The 19942-nt window shown below is 48.5% G+C and overlaps 1 protein-coding gene across 1 annotated transcript in view; it reads right to left on the bottom strand.

Annotated features, from left to right (window-relative positions):
• ANTXR1 (ANTXR cell adhesion molecule 1) overlaps positions 1-18291 on the bottom strand; it is an 82290-nt gene extending 63999 nt beyond the window's left edge. The window contains exons 1-8 of the mRNA XM_032091957.1: positions 17767-18291; positions 10179-10250; positions 9447-9518; positions 6941-7022; positions 6177-6210; positions 5319-5398; positions 3579-3647; positions 1637-1717 (exon numbers count right to left, since the gene is read on the bottom strand). Coding sequence (XP_031947848.1) covers positions 1637-1717; positions 3579-3647; positions 5319-5398; positions 6177-6210; positions 6941-7022; positions 9447-9518; positions 10179-10250; positions 17767-17918 — 642 coding nt within the window. The 5' untranslated portion in view covers positions 17919-18291. The remainder of the gene's footprint in view (positions 1-1636; positions 1718-3578; positions 3648-5318; positions 5399-6176; positions 6211-6940; positions 7023-9446; positions 9519-10178; positions 10251-17766) is intronic.
• Positions 18292-19942: the final 1651 nt, after the last annotated feature.

Raw genomic sequence — 19942 nt, forward strand, 5'->3', positions numbered from 1 at the left:
CCAGGGCTTGGTGGTGCTTGGAGGAGACAATCCCTCCTGGAGCCCTGGGAGCAGATCTCCCTGCAGCTGCTCACTCCCAGCTCTCTGGCTGCCACAGAAAGGAAGGGCAGGTGCTCAGAAACATTCCCAGCCCCACCACCCCGAATATCTTTGCTCAGCAGATCCAGGGGCCCAGCTGAGGCCAGCCCCGAGCTCCACCACTCCCAGTTCCCACCCTCTTCCCTATTCCAGAGGGACTTCCAAGTCCACCACCTCTGCACACTCAGAGGGTTGAGAAAGACCCACTCAGGACAGGGCAGGAGGGGAAAGTCAGGGCAGCTCACACTAAACCCCTGCAGACCCACACCAACCCAGGTGTTCACATCTCCAGAATTAATTCAAGCACTCATCTCCCCAGGCTCATCACTGGATCTCTCCTTCCCCTGTGACACCAGACAGCAGTTGTAGCCTGATCAGTCCCCTCTCCCCGTGGCTGAGCATCCTTGCTGTGCCAGCCCTTACACAGGAACTGAAAGGAGTCTCCAGATGCCAGGGCCCTTTCACCATTAACACTCCCTGTGACCACAGAGGCTTCGTCTGCTCCAGCACAGGGGTGCTTTTGGCAAGCATGAGAAAAGTAGGAAAGAGGGACCTGATTTTCCAGCTAGAACAGGAATCTACAGATTGTTTGTTGTTCTCTGGAGTGATTAATGTCCTCCTTGTCATTCCTTTCGCTCACAAAACCACTTCCCTTCTCCCCAGGCTACGGCAATGACTCCACTCCAGTGCAAGTGCTCAGGTCACAGATCATCACTGTACAATTGCACTTCCCTGTGACCCTCCCTCCCAAGCTGGGAAACCTTGCACCAGTCAGCTGGAGCAGTTCTTGACTGGCTGCCTGGAGGCTGAAGTCTTCCCACTCTGTTCAGTGCAACTGGAAGGGGAGTCAGAGCTGCTGCTGGAATTCATTAAAAACAGCTGCAAAGGGAATGCAAGGCTGGGAAGCAAACTATTGCTTTTTTGTTGTTTTGTTGCTTTCTGAAATGACATGCAACACCTGATGGTCCAAGAGAGCTGAGGCAGTAGATCCACGCTCAGACAGCGCCAGGAAAACCAATAAGCCAGGGATTGTATTCCACGTCCATGCAAGAGCACCAGGGAAAATTGAGCCTGTGCTGAGGGAATGGTTTTGCTTGCAATTGCATTGTCCAAATAGTGTGTAACCACTGTAAACAGAGAAATCTGAGCCCCCCAGTGAATCCCCCCTCCCCAGCTCCACGTTGTAGCTTTCATCTGGGTTTTATCCCCCAAGCAGCCTGCACCAAAATGAGAACACGCGGGGCCCCAGACGGATTTCCCATCCTTTGTAGCCACAGGAAGCAATCGAATCAGCCCAGCCACTGAAGTGGGCCAGCTCTTCTACGCTGCACCCAATCCCTGCAGGAAATTCCAGGAGCTGGGAATAGGGAAACCTAGGGACCTACTGATAAACTCAGCCTTGAAGTAGCATTTTAGTACAAACCAAGGCTGCTTCCTTTGGGCTAAAGGATTCCATGATTTTTCAGCAGGTTCTTGTGAACACGGGAAAACCAAACCTTGAGCTGTGCAGGGTAACACCAACGTGCACAAGTGCAAACACCCGAATGAAAATACTCACAGAGTCTATGATCCCCTGCAGGGCTTCAAACCCATCATTCACTGGGAAGACGTGATCTCTGCTGTCAGCAATCCGGGCCAGCTGACGCAGTGGGGAGAGGAAATAAGACAGAAATGCAAAGAACAAGATCAGTCAGCCAGCAGGCAGCAAATTAAGACTTCTCCACATTAATTCACTTGCAAATAAAACCCTCAAATACTCAACTCCTCTCTCTGGATTGCCACTGTATTATGGTTTATTAAGCAGTAAAAAGTTTATCTTGTCAGCCTGATTGACTTTATAAAGCTCTATATCAGGGTTCAGAAAAGACTTGGAGACAAGACAGAGAACGTGGCTTTCTCTGGTCTAATGATCTCTACGGCAAAGGTTGCACCCAAAAAAGGTTGGACCCTATAATCATGGAGGTCTTTTCCAACCTTAATTCTTCCACGATTCCTTGAAATTATATCTCACATGGAGATACAGGCCTGATTCACCTTTCCTGTCAGGACAGAGCTTTGTCTCCTGGTCCCACGTTCAACCATCAGAGAGCCAAAAAGAAGGAAGCAGGGAGGTAACAGGAGATGTTTTGTGAGTGGAGGTTGGAAGGTCTCAGAGGAGCATTCAGAAAACTCCCTGATGAGGACGAGGGGCCTTCCTGAGGTTGTGGTGAGTTAAGGGGAGCCAGGACAGCACCTGCAAAGAGCTGCCTGCAGGTTCAGTTGCCAAGAGCACGCCAAGGGTTAAGGCAGAAACACAAGCCCAGCTCGGCAGTAATGAGCTCTCCATGCATCTGCTAGAGCAGGCTCAGTTTGAGTGCTGCAAGGCCAAGGCTCGTTCCAGGAAATCTCCCCTGGCAGAGGTACCCCCAGCCCAGCAGGTCTTTCTGGAGCTTCCTGGAGCTCTGCAGGCTGGAGGCAGCAGAGCAGCCTCACATTCCTCCCCAGACCCCACGGGCTGCCCCAGTCCAGCTCCTGTCACTCCAACTCCCAGCTCTCCAACCCCTGCCCTGCATCCAGAGCCATCCTGGGGCAGCTTTCCTCTGCTGCTCCAGGAAGGGCAGGAAAGCAGCTCATTGCTGGCTGTGAGCTGCAGAAGCTGCTGTAAAAAGCTGGATGTTTACAGCTCCCTCACTTCATTCCTCCTCCTCATCCATTCTGGGGCTTCAGGCACAGCCATCTAATGCCAATTAATTTTTTTCACCATCTAAATGCCTTCAAGGAGCAGCTGCCTGAGGTCTGCTGCTTTAGGTCTGGTCTCTGTGCCATTTTTATTCTCTCTTTGCTTCTTCTATGACTTACTCTGGGTTATACCAGTCTCTGCATTTGATTCAAGGGAGATTTTTCTAAACTAAGTGTGGTTTGACTCCTTTTCTGAAAGCTGAAAACCTGGGAAAAGTCTTTCAGCCTCCTCTTCAGTGCAATGGGGCTGTGCAAGTGCTTCACTCATGTTAGCGAAATGTCACCATGTGAAATATACTTGATGGACATACCAACATTTATATGATAAATTTATAAGTCAGACAAAACACTGTGAAATACTCATCACTAATGAAGCTGTTTGCTTTTTACGGCACAGTTTTCCCCTGAAAGAAAAGCTGCACTGAAACTGAAATGTTATATGGCCATACTTCAGTTTTATGGGGAAAAACACCCCCACAATGTCTTCCTGCCTCCAGCTCAAGCCAGACAATTTGCTGTCCTTCCTGTCTTTTCCCCTGCTGTTCTCCAGCATTAGCAAGAGTAGCTGGGGCAGGCAGAGGGGCAGCTCTGCACATCTGGAGGTTCAGACAAAAAGGGACCTAAAGCCAACAAAGACCCAGACCCAGCCACGTCAGGAGGTCACTTCAGACAGGGAATGAAGGAGATGAAAACTCCTTGAAGAGCCTTGAGCAGGGGATTCAGGGGTGTGTGCCCCTGTCCCAGCTTTGCTGAGCACTCAGGGACCACAAGGCCTCCCTCACCTGGGTCTCGTTGAAGTCTTTCACACCCACACAGTACACGGTGGCTCCCAGGTCCCGCGAGCGATTTGCCTGGAACGGGGAGAGGAGGCAGGACAAGGTTACCAATGGGATGGGATGCAGCTTCCTGAAAGCTCTCAGTCATAAATCTACTCTTTCTCTGTAAAATGAGCAGAGGGGGAGCTTATCAAAAGAGGACTTGAAAAGTTTTCCTCCCTGATTCTGTAAAATCAGGTTTTATCTGCCGCTAGAGTTGCTGTTGTTTAGTAAAGCAACTCCCAAGGTATTTGGTGGATTTTTTTAACCTAATTACTTCACATTTCTAGCTCCTCCAGCTTCCCAAAAAAGATGTCAGACGGGCTAAATCAATTTTCTTTTCATCATTTAGGGCACACAGTATAACAGTAACCTAAAACACTTTTGTGTTTTCTGTTTCAGACAGGTGTGCCTGGCCTCGTGATATCCAGAGGTGAGAGACAGACCCCATTCCACCTGCCCTAAAACTGCATCACTCCCAGTGCTTACACAGCATCCTGAAATGAAGGGAGAGCATCCCCAGGTTTGATTTTCCCAGGCTGTTTCATTGAAGTTGCATTTACCATTCCAAAGGCAACTGCTCCAAATGCCTAAGTGTGAATTCAGCCATTTAATTGTATTTCAGTGGAACAAGAACACCCAACCTGACTGAAATCTCCTTCCCAGAAGAGATGGTGGCAAGTCAGATTGTATGGGAAGACTGTAGCAATGCAGGTTGTTCACCAGCAAAGTGCTTTTTTAGCAGAAAAGCACCATTCCAGTTTTACCCTGGGAAGCTTCAACTCGAACAACTGCAGCAACTCACAGTGTGAGTGCTGAGTTCAGGATCCCCTTCTACCAGCCCATAACTGCTCCTCCCCAAACCAAAACAAATATAACACTTCTGACCTTTCAACTTGTTCATTCACCTCTAAAAACAAACTTGTTTTTCTTGTGGATTTTTTATTTCAGAGGGGAAATAAAAAGAGACGAACCGTAAGGAGGGGAACTGGAGATTCAGGAGGTTTGCTGGAGCAATATTGGTTTTACTCTACAAACCCATTCTTTTTGTTGTTATTGGATTTAATGCTGCACTTTGGACAGACTGAGAGGAAAAATTCTGTCCATAGCAAATTCATGCAGAAATACCAACTTCCAAGTTTAGGTCACCCTGGTTTGTTTGACTGACAAGTGCCAATTGCTCATCTCTTCAGGGAGGACTGTCCAGAGGACAGCAACAGGAGCGTTCTGCAGCAAAGCTGGCAGTGCTCACGCCACTGCTTAGCTGGCATTCTGCATAGCTCACTAATTTAATGGGGATGTTGAGAATACGTGCTCGAATCTTGGAGGTGTTTGTGGAAACGTCAGATTGGATGATCTGAAAGATCTTCTGATGTGACAGAAGCCATCCTCTTTCTGCAGTCATTACTTTTTGTGGGAGAAAAAAAGTGAAAGTGAGAATATTCAGCATTTCCCAGAGCAATCCAGTAAATACTGAAACTTTTCAGCTGTGAGCAATTCCTTCTTCTGGTGTTTATTTTTAACTGGAAGTTTTAACCCCTCTCCCGCAAACTGGTTCAGCTGTGATGAGTCAGAGGCTGCTGCTGTCAATGGTTATCCTTCAGATTCATGTCTGCAGAGCACCAAAGTGGAGTTTTCTTTTGCATTCACAGCAGCAAGCCCAGACACTGCACTGTCTCCCTGACTACAAATGTGTAAGTCACTTACCTCCCTCTCCGAGTAGAAAAATAGATCTTCGTGGAGTTCTCCATCTGTCAATGCAATGATGACACTGGCAGTTCTGTAACCTGCACACACAAACCTCTTCAGTCCCTTGGCTTGGGTTGTGTTTGTTAAACCACCTCCGAACACACCCTGCCAGTAGCACACTTAAAGGGCATAACTTGATGGTGTTTCAGACCAATAAATGAGACTGCAGCCATCAAAAACCCAATGCAATTTGTTCCTGGTTAGCTCCTGATTTTATGAATGCTGTCAATTCAAGAAATCCAGAAGGGTTTTTCCAGCTTGTGATAAAAAGCTCAATGGGGATTTAGACAGAGATGGTGGGAAAAGGGCCTAAAATCTTCAAGATTCCTTAGTAACATTTCAGGAACATCATTAAACTTTGCAGCCTTCCCTTCCTAACCAGAAAGTTTTCACATCAATGACAGGGAAGGAAAGGACAAACATTTTTCCAGTTGTCTGCACTTACTGCTGGTTTTAATAATTGCTGGTTAAAAAATCTTTTACCTAACAGCTTCTCCATGTACTTGTGCTTCAGAAGGAAGAAGAAACGGTTACCCTCCAGCAAAAGTAAGGTACCAGACAGTTTTGGTGAGGGTGAGCACCTGCAGCCAGCCTGGCTTCTCACTTTTGGCCTGAAACACTTCAATTCCAGCTCCTTAAAGCTCCACTTGTTCTTTTTCCCTCTCAGGAATACTACCCTGCCTAGCACCACATTCCTGCAAGAATAGAAGCCACCCCCAGCCTTCCCACAGCAAAGCTACATTTCAAATCTGTTAAAGTTATCAGTCAAAAAGAAAGAGAAAAAAAAACATTCAATGGATTGAGAAAGTCTCTCACCGTGAACGTTTTCGTAGTAAATCTGTTCACTCGCCTGAAATTAAATCAGAAGATTATTAGCAATAAATCAATAATGAGACCTTGTGAACATCTACTCGTGCACCAGAACGGAAGAGAGAGCAGCAGTGAGGATGCCACACTGGCAGTTTACACACGAGCTCTGCTTTCAGACATCTGATGCACAGAGCAGGGCTCCTGCCCAGGCTCTGACTGCATTCCTGCAAGGTCTTATCAGTCAAACCAACCCCAGTGTTGTCTCCCTCTATTCTTCTCTCTGGAAATCCCATCCACTTCCATCCTCGAGAAACATCCTGGGCCCAATGCTAAATATTCCCCAGCACCTCCAGATCAACTACTCCAACTGCAAATAAACCAGCAGCTCTGTCAGCTGAGTGTCTGCTGTGTGTTCACATCTCAATGATGGGGCAGCACTTTCAGTAGGCAGACAGTTCAAAATCCTCCCCAAAACCCACGTAGGACAGAGATGGAAGGGAGTGCAGGAGCTCAGGTTTAGAAAAACTCATGAGCTTGTAAAACATGTAAAAGATGCACCCAGAAGGAGAAGGTCAGAGCAGACAATAACATCTGCATTTATTTGGCCACCCCAGGTGTGAGCTGTGGCCTCACCTCACTGTCACAGGACTGCAGGCCCAGGTAGGACTGACAGCTTCCCACCCAGCAGAGAGTTTTTAACCAGCCCCCTGTGTTCTACAGCTCCTGAGGAGCAGCAGACACTGCTCAGGCACTGAGCCTGCACCAGTTACCCTCTCAAATCCTTCGTGCATGTACGTGTCCCCTCCTGGCAGCACCTTCTGCAGCTCCTCCAGGCCCTGGCGGATCTGCTCCCTGGAATGAAGGCAGGCACTCTGTTAGATCCAGGAGCAAAGCCACTGGGATATCCTGACAGCCAGGTGAAGGCAGAGCCAGACGCAGAGGGGTGGGAGGAAGAGTTAACCCAGTGTTTACACGGGCTAGATACCTCTCTAAGGATGTGGAACAGAGTAGCTGTGCTCCCAGTGTTCCCACAGCCTGGGGAAGGCATCACAACAGCACCACCTCCGAGGTCAATATCCACACATTTCATACATTTCTTCCTAAATAAATATTCCCTGGTCAAACCTCAGCAGCTGACTTGCACCTGGCTCATTTTCCTCACGTTTGCTGACTTGAGTATACGAACATAACCAAACAGCCACAAGAAATGTCACTCTCAGACCATCCTGGCAACTCCAGTTTATATGGATGCTGCATCTTCAGTTCCTGGTCAAACTGACTTGAAGACTGAAGCCTCTCCCAAAGGCTTTTTGTGAGTCAGGGTATGTATTTTAATTCTTTTTAGGAGTGCCAGGCACAGTGACAGCTCAGCTGCGGGCTCTGTGGGATGGATGGTCATTTGTTGTTCCACTGAGGGGCAGACACCAAAGTCTGGAAGCCAAGCACAGGCCAGGAGTGTTTAATGCAAGATAAAACCCTGCAGTGTGTGGGGTGTATCTGAGCAAACGGCACAATCTCCATGGGAAAGGGATGAAGTCACTGCAGGCAGGGCCACAAAGGCATGCCAGAAGCCAGCTTTGTCTCTACATTTTTTAACCCCTTCAGAAAGCCCAGTTTGTGCGATCCCATCCTCGGAGGTCACATTGTGAGGCTGAATGCAGCAGGGCATTCACATTGCTCAGTCTGCACAGCAAAGACTGGGGAGCAAAGACTGGCTGCTTTTACCAAGAGGTGAATTACCAAACTTTCAAGAACCCATTTTGTACCTGTGATATCCCAAACTAGTTAGACACTGTTACAAGGTTCCTCCTCTCAGGCACCCATGCACATATCAAACCAAGGCTGGATATAAAATGGAGCATTTCCTGTGATCAAAACTATTTTTCAGAGGTAAACACTGAAATTTTAAAACATGCAGCAAAAGTCTCTAAAATCTGTCAGTCCAGTCCCCTTACATCCACAGTATTCCCAAAAGGAATGCTCAGCACCCTCAACCCTCACATTCAGATGTGAAACACCACACAGACAAGGCAGGGAAGGTTCTCTCACTGCTCCACTTTCCCAGGTGAGGGAGGCCAGTGTGAACTAAATCAGAGCACACCCCTTGTTTGTCAGTGCCCAGTAAAACCCAGCAGCTCTGCACTCAGCTGGCTCTGAGACTAATGCCATATCAATATCCTGCTCCCAGCCAACATTTCTGGGACAGCTGGGTAAATATGGAATACATTTCCACATGGGAAGCATTTCAGTCTCGCAGTTCAGAGCCCGAGCAGAAAGGAGATCTCTGCGATGGGGTTTGCTCATAGGGTGGGACACAGCAAGAGGCAGGGAACAGGTTTTCCTCTGGCACCCAGTTAAATAAATATGGCCCATTCTCTTTATCCCTGTTGCTGCAGTAAGTGGCAGGAGATGCTGAGGCTGGCTGGGTTTAAGGACGTTTTCAAGGCTGGTGTGTGTGCAGTGCTCTGTAGGACAGCTGCCAGCTTCCTCCCCATGGCAGCTGCTCTGGTATGCGATTTCAGACATCCAATATGTAAAACACATGCTGACTTATACACCCTACACATGTGGTACATATATTTTTGCTCCACGTGGCAATGAAGTTAACAGAGGAAGCGAGAGCGATTTAAGGACCTCATCCAGCTCTCCTTGGAAGTCAGAATAAAATTTTAAAAAAATCCATCCCATAGATTTTACTGGGATTAACTTGGGGGTCTAGAAGGGGGTGGCAGGAACACGCTCCACAAACAAGGCAATCAAACTATTATTGCCAAAAAATCCACACCCTTGCACTCCATCCCAAACATTTGGCTGTGAGATACCTTCAGCCCTTCAAGGAAATCACGTTCCCCTCTATCCCAGGAGTGTGGGTGTCACCTCTGCCTTCCAAGCCTGCTTTAATGGGAAGGGAGCTTCACCTATTTGTTTGCAGAAGAAGCTCCCAGAAGATGTTTCACAAGCACTGAGTCTCTGATTCTCTGACAAAAGCCTGAATCTCTGGGGAGTGCAGACTCCCTCAATGAAACCAGTGTGAGCTAAAACCCTGACAGCTGACAGAAGGACATTTAGAAGCTGAAATTAAGAAGGCAACTTCTGCCCTGAGAGGCCTTAGTGCATTCCAGTGTGTGAGCATGGGCATGTGACTCTACCAATTAAATGGAGAGGCACAGAGGTGCCACAACACCATTCCCAGTGGGCTGGAAATCACTGGGAAAGGAAGGTGAAGGAAACTACAAGGACACAAAAGCTGCTGTTGACCTTTAAACCTCTTCTTACCTGTCTTCTGTTAACCTCATTAGAATTGTCCCTCTAGTTGAAAAAACAATGAAGGACATCCTCAGCTGAGGGCTGGAGGAGAGAAAAAACAGTGAATTAATTTGGTGGTGCGGGGCAGAGCTTGCTGTGTGTGTAACACAACCACACAGGACACTCTGCCATCCCAGTTACAACTCAACATGATGGAAGACATGAGCAGGCCAGGAAAATGTACTTTGCCCTGGGCCTTCTTAGTCGAGGGAAACCGTGGGGAATCCTTGTAAAAGACGTGAAGAACACTTGCATCACAACCTTGGGACTGCTAAAGCCAGAAAGGCTTAAAGGCACCCTGGTGTCCCCACGGAGATGAGGGAAGGCTCGTTATGTTTGTCACAACTCATTCCATCCCCTATCCCGAGGGATTCTCATGCAGAGCCTGAAAGCTGCAGCCACAGGCTCTCCCTGCAGCCCCAAACGTCTGTACCTCGGGCAGCAGCTCGGAGACAGGAGGATCCCTCCCTCACAGAAACAAGGTTTGATCCGTGGAAAGCAGGCAGGAATAAACGGAATTGGCTTATCTCCCCCCACTTCCCACATAACAGAAACTTGGGGAAGAGCAGTCAATGGGAGATCTGAGAAAAGCATCAAGAGCCCTTTCTCCACCACAGCCCCCAGTGGGAAGCAGCATATGCTGAGACTGGGAGCCCCAGGCACCCCCTCAGATGCCACCCAGGGACCTGCAGCCCTCCTTACCTTATGAACTTGCGGGCCAAGTGTTCCACAAAATGATAGATCTCATTCCAGTGGTGCAGGACGCTTCCCGATCTAGGGACACAGTGATTACAGGACACATTAGTTGACGTATCCCCAGCCATATGCTCTGTCACACATTGCTCAGTGAGGCATTTGCTTCTATTTTGTCCAACACTCACTGCCCATACTCTTCCTTTAAAGAGAGATCAAACTGTAATTGACATTTCCCACTTAACTTTAAAAAGCAAGAACAATTCCCACTCCATGCAAATGTTTGAGGCTACCCTTGGCAGTAGCTTATGGCAGCTAGGCTGGACCTTAACACAGCCTTAACCAAATAAACCTGATGTGAGAGAAGAGCTGTCTCTCTGCACAATGTTTCAGATTAATTCCACCCACTCACTTCCAAACCATTACACAGAGCTTTTAGCTCAAGTGTATTCTGAGAATTGCATGCAGTTGGAGGAACAGATTATTGAACTTCTCCAGTGTTTCCACTGTGCTAGAGACTATGAAAAGTAAAACACCTTAGTCCACATCTCAGCTGCTCTGGTTAATTCTTTCACACCTCAGTTAAAGACAAAACAAACTAATTTTGCTCCTCAGGAGAATAAACCATAGGCTATAATGGGATTGGATTATTCTTCGTTATGTTGTAAGAACAAGGAAAAAATTAGGTTAATCAGAATATTTCAGCACAAAATGCCCCTTCTGGCATAAACACTTCTATGAACACTGGAATATTAATATTGGAAAAAATTTCCTTCCTAGAGTTGGAAAATAAATGTGTCATCACTTATTTAATTCATTGAGTACAATTAGAAATATTTATTGGGGAAATAACCATTCCAGCTTTAACAGAAACTTCATTGATCTGCAGCCTGAGGAAGAAAGATGAACATTTGAGATGGTTTTTCACTTCACAGGAAGAAAAGGCATCTGAGCTGTTCTGTTCTACCTCAGCTCTGGCAATGCCAGTGCAGAGCCAGAGCAGGTTTCCCCAGCCTGGGGCATCCACCCCAGTCTGGCCGCTCAGGGCCTTGCTGCCTTTGCAGAAGCATGAGAAGCACGCAGAGTTCATTGTGTGGGTCACAGACACTTCCTGCCCCCTTTCCCCACACCTGCTTTGCATTCACAGCCATGCAGGAAGAGCCTTGGCCTTTCCCTCCTGCTCCACGGTTCCTGGAGCTGTTCTTTCTCTCTATGACCCCAAACTGTCCATGCACTGAGGACCTTTGCTCACGTACAAAAGCGTGCAAAAACTGTGACCCTGCCAGCTCCTGCTGCACAAAGATCCCAAAAGCATCAGTTTGAGGATGGCCTTACAGACACCCTGCTCAGGGTGGGACAGATGGCAGAGCAGGCGTGATCATAAGCAAGTGCTCCTAGTGCTGAATTATTTCTTGGCTCTTTTTCGTCAGACCAGGACATGACACCATGGCTTGTTCTCCACACAAACGTATGCCAAAGAGGGCTAAGGGAGCACCAGTAGCAAAGGTCTTGACAAACCAATTAAACCACAGACAGTGGGAAAACTGGCGTCATAAGAGATGAGGGGTGAGGTACAACAGGACTCGCTCTCAGACAGGAAACTGAGCTCCTGCCCCATCCAAACTGTAAATTGATAGAACAGAGACACACAAAGCTCAGCCCCAGGTGCAAATTCCCGTTGGATGTATGGGATAACTCTGAGACCTTGGACACCGTAGGCACTCCAGTCCCAGCAATGCCAAATAGCCCAAATCATTTCCTAGAACCGGCCTGGAAAATCAGTATTGATTGCCCTTATGCGAGGCATAAAAGAAACACTTGACTTTATAGCAAGGGTCGCGTCAGTCTCCAGAAGACATGGAAAGCCAAGGCTTTGATAATCATAAACCAATTTGTCCTTGCTTCAATTAAACAAGTGTCACTTTAGACCGTACATCCACCTCCCAAAAAACACACCTCAGTGAAGTTTCCCACGTCTCTGGACCCTTCTGGTAGCAGACACGTGGAGCTGGGACCAGCAGCCCCTGCCCAACCTCCTCCCAGCCATCAGGTAAAATGACCACACCACTCTCCACGTTAAGGGAAAACTCTGGCAGCAGGACACTGCCCTGGGAGCCCCCTTAGCCTTGGGTTGTTTCTTCCCCCCTGAGCAAAAGCTGATCATCCCCTCAAATGACTCTTGCAGCTGGGAACGACACCCAGCCACATCAGGTGTGCAGGTTGTCACACCGAGCCCTGACACTTCCCGTGGCTCTGGAGTCCTGCATTTCTGAAAAGAGTGCTTGCCAGAATAAAGCTCAAAACCCAGTGGCTCAGTTCCCACCAGAGATGTGCCAGTCGATGAGTCCACAGCACATGCTGGGAAGTGTTTGCTTTTCCAGCTCTCGTTCTGCTGCTCTGAGGTGGCTTGGGCAGTTTCTACAGGTGAGCAGTGCTTTTTAGTTCTTCACACAGATACAAATTCAGCTGCTGCTGCACCTCCTCCACTTCATCATCCTCACTGTGCTGTCCCACCAGCAGTCCCATCTTCCTGCCCTCTGGAACACCACCAGTTACAGCTCTTTTTCCATGAGATCTTCCCAGGTATCCATTAACACACCTCAAGTTCAGGAGCAGCAGAAGTTAAATGCCTATTTTAATGAAACTTCTTACCACTGCTGCAATCATAAAACCAAACCCACTCTATCCATAAAGGGAGGATGATTTCTGCTCAGTTCCCAAGGCCCTGGAGTGGGATCACTGGAATAGTCTGCAGTCCAGTTTTTCCCCAACTCTACCAGAGCAAGCTGTAACAGCTCTAACAAAAACAGTGTTCACACTTTTGCTGACCACACATCATTCCTTCCTGCACAGCAATTCCCACCTGAGCCAGACAGCTCCGTCTGCCTGGAGTTCATTTCTCCCTCTGGTGTCAGGGGCCAGAAATGCCCAGGTCTGCACTTGAAAAAAGGACTCCTTGTACATAAAATGCATTTTCTGAAACACACTTCAGACTTCTTACATTCTTCACTTGGCATAAAATGGACAAACCCAATACCACCAACCTTTCTGCAGTCAGTGCAACGTTTACAAAACCAGCATTAGCCCATGGTGTCCACCTCCTCGAGCTGCATCATTCCGCAGCCACACTGTGAAAGACTTCCCTTGTACAGTGAGGCAGGCCAAGAACTCTGAGTAGGACAAGCATTTCTAGAGTCTAACTGTAAGATAAGAAAAGCCAATTTTCAAATAGTTCTCTCTTCATATTCCCAAAAGAAACAAGAAGATCAGCGAGCCAATGCTTTGCAGCTGAATGGTTGATGCTATAAACTTGCAAATTAAGAAAAGGCTCATCGTGAGGATGCCAAAATCTCTTCTGGAGAGGGCCCAATAAATGGAAATTAAACCTAAGTAAACTGTTCTCTTTAACAAGAGAGTGATCCATTCTGTGGTCAGCTCCACTGGCATTCTGCACATCCAAAGGGAATGCAAGTGTAGAGAGAGACACTGCAGTGGCTCCAGCCACGCTCTGGCCAAGCCCTGCCTTCAGCAGGTGCCTTCCCCCTTCTCACTGGGACAAAATGCTCCAGAACCCAAAGCTGCAGCAACTCAAACCTCCCTAGACTTGGTCTTTTTTGCACGTTTTAGACTCCACTTTTCCACTTCTGCTGTTGCACCTTCTCAGAATACCCAGGGGTTTATTCAGTTCACAAACTAGGAGAGTCACAGAACCAAGGCCACACTCTTGCATTGAGGCCTCACATGTGTTATGTGCTCTGCAGCTGACCAAAGGACATAAAGACACTTGGTTCAGAGGCTGATATTGATCGAAAAATCTCCTTAAGCTTCCATGGCTTTGGACTAACTCCAGGAAGTCTCTTGGCTCTCAGAGATGACATTTAGCTCAGAAGTTGTGCAGCATCTCTTTATTGAGCTCTTCAAAAATAACACAAATGAGCCAAAAAGTGTCCTTTGTCTTTCCAAATACTTCAGGAGCAATTCTGAAAGCCCTCCATAGCACAGAGATGTCTGAGAGATGATGCAATTCTTTGAGGAAACGCTATTATCGCGTGCCACACTTCACAGGAGACAGCTCACCGAGGACACTGCCAAACACTGGAGGTCACAGGGTCCACAGAGGCTCAGTTCAGGGCAGGACAAGCCTCTAAGCCCAGTCTCAGTCCAAGAACATCCTTCTCCTCCTGGCTGGTAGGGGGTATGCAACAAACCAACTAATAAACAAGTAGCCATGGACTTCATTTACATCAGTCAGCAGATAAGGCACAGAGTGCTGCAGGCACACACTGGATCCTGGCTGGAAGGAAGCTCCTGCCCATTCCTTTTACCAAGGAATGGTTATCTAAGATGCATCACTGGGTAAAAAACACATCCACAGGTCCTGACTGGCAAGGATTTCACACATGAGCTCAGCTCGCTGCAATTGCCTGCCCTTGGCAGACTTGGGAGTTAATTACGTTCCTTCAGGCAACAAGCAAAAAGACACAAAAATGCACAAATTTCTCCACCCTGCCTTGCTGGCATCCCTCAGCCCTCATGCTAACACAGAGGAAAACCATCCCTCCACATCTTGCAAGCCCCTGCCATCCCAACAAAATGCACACCTCGCTCTGGATGCAGGCCTGTGATCCTGGAAAGAAACCCAGGGAATCACTCGCTGGTCAAAGAAGAGCAGAGATGGTTTTGAATCTCTTTCTGCAGACACTGAGTGTCACCATTCCCTGTGTTTGTTCCTCTGAGAGCAGCTGGAGCATTCTGCAGCTCTGTGAGTGCTGTGGGGAGCTCTGCTCCGGGGCTCACTTCCCCAGGGAAAGGAGCAGATCCTGAGGCTCAGGCTCCCTGCCTGGGGTCTGCCTGTTCCCATCCCATCGGGGCCCTGTGTCTTCCACACACTGAGTGCAAATCTGGACTTGGAATCCTGCTTAAGTGGCAGTAACTACAGCTACTCAAGCTACTCTCAAAGGAACAAACATCAGCCTCTCCAGAGCAGGAGCTTCACTTAGTGCAACTGGTTAAAAACAGATCCACTACCTGGCTGGATGAGGAAGGGATCACAGGAAACAGCTTGGATTCCTTGCTTCATTTTGCCAAGGACCTCTCAGAGCCAAGATTTCTTTCACACACGTACAGTTCCTTGCGTGTTTTCTGCACGTGGGCAGGAACCCCCCATTATCTGCCCACCACAGGAACGATCCCTGTGACACACACAGGCTGCAGCAGAAGGCTGCTGAGAAGACTCAGGTGTTACTCCCGCAGAATTCCTTCAGAACCCAAACAGCAAAGGGCACACAAGGGTACCTGAAACAACAAATAGCTACTCTAAAGAGCAAGTAGCTACTCCAAACATCAAATAGCTACTCTAAATAACACACAGCTTGAGACTAAATTGAGAAAATAGATGCAGTTTGAGATTTTGCAATCCAAAGACAAGCGCCATGGTCTGTGGAAGGTTCCCTGTCCATGGCATGAGGCGGAACCAGATGATCTATAAAGACCTTTCCAACTCAAACCATTCTATGATTCCATGGAAGTGTTAAAGGCTACGGGATAACCAACTCCACCACAATAAATCTCTCCTCAGAGGTTAAACAACCAGGCCCCATGGTGTATTGTACTCAGGAACAGCTGAAAAACCACAACGCTCCTCCAAATTCCACTGGAGACCAAGGAAATTTTTACATCAGATCCTGTTCATTTCTGCAGCAGAAAAATCCCAGAAACAGGAATTCTGCAACTGTCAAAGCAGGATTTTTGTTGGATACCTTGATACATACACTGGGGCCAGCCTGCCTGCTTTAAAGTTTGTGCCAAGGCTTGTGTTTCCACCCAAATCCATAATCCCGTGAGCGAGGCTCAGAAGTCATGGATTTTAGTGAGGGAACAGCACAGAATTTGAATTAAGGGTCTGCCAAAGTTACATTAACACAGCACATCCATGAGATTTGAGAAAACCTTCAATCCTGCTTCAGCTTCCAGGGAAATGCAGTTGACAAAAGCTCTCTGCAGTACAAATCATGCTCTGGGTTTGTTTAGGTTTGGGATTTTTCCATTTGTAGCAATAGAGTTATTCCAACTAATAACTGAAGAGCAGCAAAATGAATAAGCCAGGTAGATCTTTCCACTGAATAAAATAAATAAATCCTTCCCCCTAGAGCATCAGGACAACTGGCACACTGAAGCAGCCACTGTCTCGGTCTTAGATTTTTACCCAGTATTTTGTAATAAAGGGTTATGTAATTCCAAGTCATTTATACTAATGGAATGTGGGAGCTACTGCAAAACACTCAAGAGGATCAGTCAGAAACTTCGTCTGTGAGCACTTTTGGCAACTTGCAAATACTTTCCTGTCTGTGAAATTTATGGTTATTAATGTCAGTGCCATGGCTCTGGCAGGCATAATCTCCAGTATTTCCAAGCCTTTGGTTCCAAATAACTGTTCTTGATCAAGAAAATCAGGACAATCATTTCAGCTAGTATTTTTTAAGTTTGGGGTTTTTTTTTTAATTGTTGTATTGCTTTAGTATGAAGCTTTCCAAAGCTCAGCACAAAATGATTCCACATTGCTCCATCCACATCTGAAAAAAGCAGCACTGTGACAGTGCCAAGGAGATGACAGTGTCACAATTAGCGATGAAAAAGCGGGGTGGGAAGTTACCTTCAGTACAAACAGCTAAACAGTAAATATGCATTTCATTAACAGAGGAAATGAAGAAAGTGTGACTCAGCGACAGAAAATAAAGCTCTCCTTAAATGAGGCACTCTAGCTATTCTCCATCCCGGCAGCTGAATTCAGCCCCTTCCGAAGGGAGCAGCCCCGCTCCGGGCTGGGTTTTACCTGCGATCGCTGCTCGGGGCAGAGGGGCCCGGGGGGCAGAGGGGGCCCGGGGGGCAGAGGGGGTTCGGGGGGCAGAGGGGGTTCGGGGGGCAGAGGGGGTTCGGGGGGGCAGAGGGGGCTGAGGGCACGGCCCGGGGGGCAGAGGGGGTTCGGGGGGCAGAGGGCACGGCCCGGGGGGCAGAGGGGGTTCGGGGGGCAGAGGGGGTTCGGGGGGCAGAGGGGGTTCGGGGGGCAGAGGGGGTTCGGGGGGCAGAGGGGGCTGAGGGCACGGCCCTGAGGGCAGAGGGGGCTCGGGGGGCAGAGGGGGCCCGGGCACGGCTCCAGGCTGGCGAGCGCTTCCCCCACGTTCTCAGCCCTGGAGCCGGGGCTGCAGGAATAACCCCGCACGCCCCGCTGTCCTGAGAGCCCCGAGCTCCCCGGCTCACGGGAAAACCGGAGCGGACCTGGGGCTGCCCCGCTCCCAGGCGCTGTTTGAAGAAACTCGAGTGCGCACTCGAGTTCGAGTACACACAAAGCTCCCGCGTCGGGAAAATTTATAAGGATGTGATTTACAGAGCACAACGGGGTTTAGGCACTGGACCTATCGAAGAAGTTACCACAACAATAACAAAGCAAGCAGTCGGGAGTTTCAGAGGTCCCTCGGGGACGCAGTGACTTCTACAAAACCAAAATCCAAATAAAACCTCCTCGATATCAGCATGTGCCGTTCCGGTTCCTGCCTAGTGAAAGAACTCTGTGAAAAAGAACAAAGTAGGACTGACTTACTTGTCCAGAATGAAATACAAATCAAATCCTCCGTAGCAGGCAGGACCACCATTCTCTCTCTTTCCGCCGTGTCCATCACAGGTGAGTGTAAAAATTGCTAGGAAGACACATTTGAAGCCAAATCTCAAGATGCTTTGCTTTGCAATGGCCATTATATCCAGAGAGGAGGAGAAAAAGAAATCTCTTCTTCCAAGGCTCCTTTATTTCACAGGTTTCTCCACAAAAGCCATTCAATGACCTTTAAATATATATATGTATGTTGTATTCCTCAAAACTCCACTTGCAACAGTTGTCCACAGAAATTGCAAGACTTTCCCCCTTGTTTCCCTTGCACTTCTGTTTCTTGGTTTCAGATTTCAAGATGCACAATACTGTATTTCACTTTTTTTTTTTAAAGGGACTTGACCCTCAGTCTCCCTTGCAGCTCTCGGAACGCAGCACCATTGTTTGGCAAGAGCAGGAGCAGCCTCCTCACAAATCTTGCTTTGTCACAGACTTCAGAAAATACAGGGAGGGTTTGTGGCTTCCCCCCCCCTTAATTATTATTGTTATTATTAAAGATGGCAAGCTCTACTTTTCCTCAGCAAAAGAAGCTCAGAGAATGCCATCTCGTGGCCAAAGCTCGGGCCGAGCAGAGTCTGCTTTTCAGCATATTTGTGCACTGAGCACGTTAACACCCCACAGCAGCTGCAGGTACCAGGACAGAGGCCGAGTGCTCACAGCAGGCACCCAGCTCCGTGCAGGAAATCACAGCCTGGCCTGGGTTGGGAGGGACCTAAAGTTCATCCCAGCCCACCCCTGCCATGGCAGGGACACCTTCCACTGCCCCAGGGTGCTCCAAGCCCCGTCCAACCTGGCCTTGGGCACTTCCAGGGATCCAGGGGCAGCCACAGCTCCTCTGGGAATTCCATCCCAGCCCCTGCCCACCTTCACAGCGGGAATTCCTTCCCGCTATCCCATCTAACCCTGCCCTCTCCCAGCTTAAGGCTACTCACCCTTGTCCCGTCCCTACATCTTTGTTTCCCACATAGGCACCCCCTGAGTTTAAAGACCTTTAAATACCCAGGGCAGCTTCACAAGAGTGAAAAGCCATGCCAGGCATCATGCCTTGCATTTTCTCAGTCCTGAGGAATACTCAGCAAGTGCCTGTGACTTATGAAGCAGTCTGCCCCAACTCACCATCCTCACCAAACTCTTCCTCCTCCAAGAAAACTCGATGGAAAATGTAAATTAATCTACACTCACCTCTCCTTCCACAAGCACACCACAGGATCTAAAACCAGAGCAGGACAGCTCAAAAGGAACCCCTGTGCCAGTAAAAGCTAAACTGGAGGTACCGGGAGCGGGAGCTCCCAAACTTCCCTCACAGACCCTCAGGCCAGACCAGCAAACCCATCCGCTTAAGTGCCAACACCTGGTGAGTGGAGCAGCTTCAGTGGGGGGTTCAGGGGATGCAATGCACCTGGCTCAGGCTTTCCAGCTGCCCTGCACTGCTTAAAGCATTGAATTTGCCTTTAAAACATCCTTCACGAAAGCAAACAATCTGAAGGAAGACCAGAGAAAGCAGCAGGGTGGGGTGCAAGGGAAAGCGACAAACTGTGGTAACAGACTGTGACAGAAGTGAAAATGTCTGAGTGCCACACGTGTCAGCCACCTCGGTGCACTGATCATCCAAACTTTGGGAGTGTTCTCCCTCCCACACCTGGCCATGCTCAGCAGTGCCCCGGCTCCATCATCTCCAGTATGGGTAACAGAGACGCAGGCAGATGGAACCTCCTCAGTCCTGCTGTCAAATCCTGGTCAAAGCTGCAGCTCTGGTCCCTTGGAGATCCCTTGGAAGCAAAGCTTGTACAGGGCTAGACAGGAGCAGAAACAGATGTTTTATGGGTAGCTGTGAAAAAGATGGAGCAGTCACCTGCTGGTCTGCAGAGCCAGGGGATCTGGGTGCTCAAACCCTCCCGGGGAGGCTGCTGGATATGTCAAAGCACAGAGCTGTAGCTCCTGTGGCCAGCAAGGGTGCGAGGTGAGCGAGTAAGGTTTGGGGATTTTAAAGTTTTATACAGCTGTTCTGGGCCAAATCAGTTTGTAGTTACAAAGTGGAGTTACCCAAATCCTGGGGCTGGGCATGGAGAGTTTTGTGTGTGTATTTGAACGTTGTGCTGCCCTAAGGAAGGGG

This window comes from Corvus moneduloides, chromosome 27, assembly GCF_009650955.1.
Source record: "Corvus moneduloides isolate bCorMon1 chromosome 27, bCorMon1.pri, whole genome shotgun sequence".
Lineage (NCBI taxonomy): Eukaryota > Metazoa > Chordata > Aves > Passeriformes > Corvidae > Corvus > Corvus moneduloides.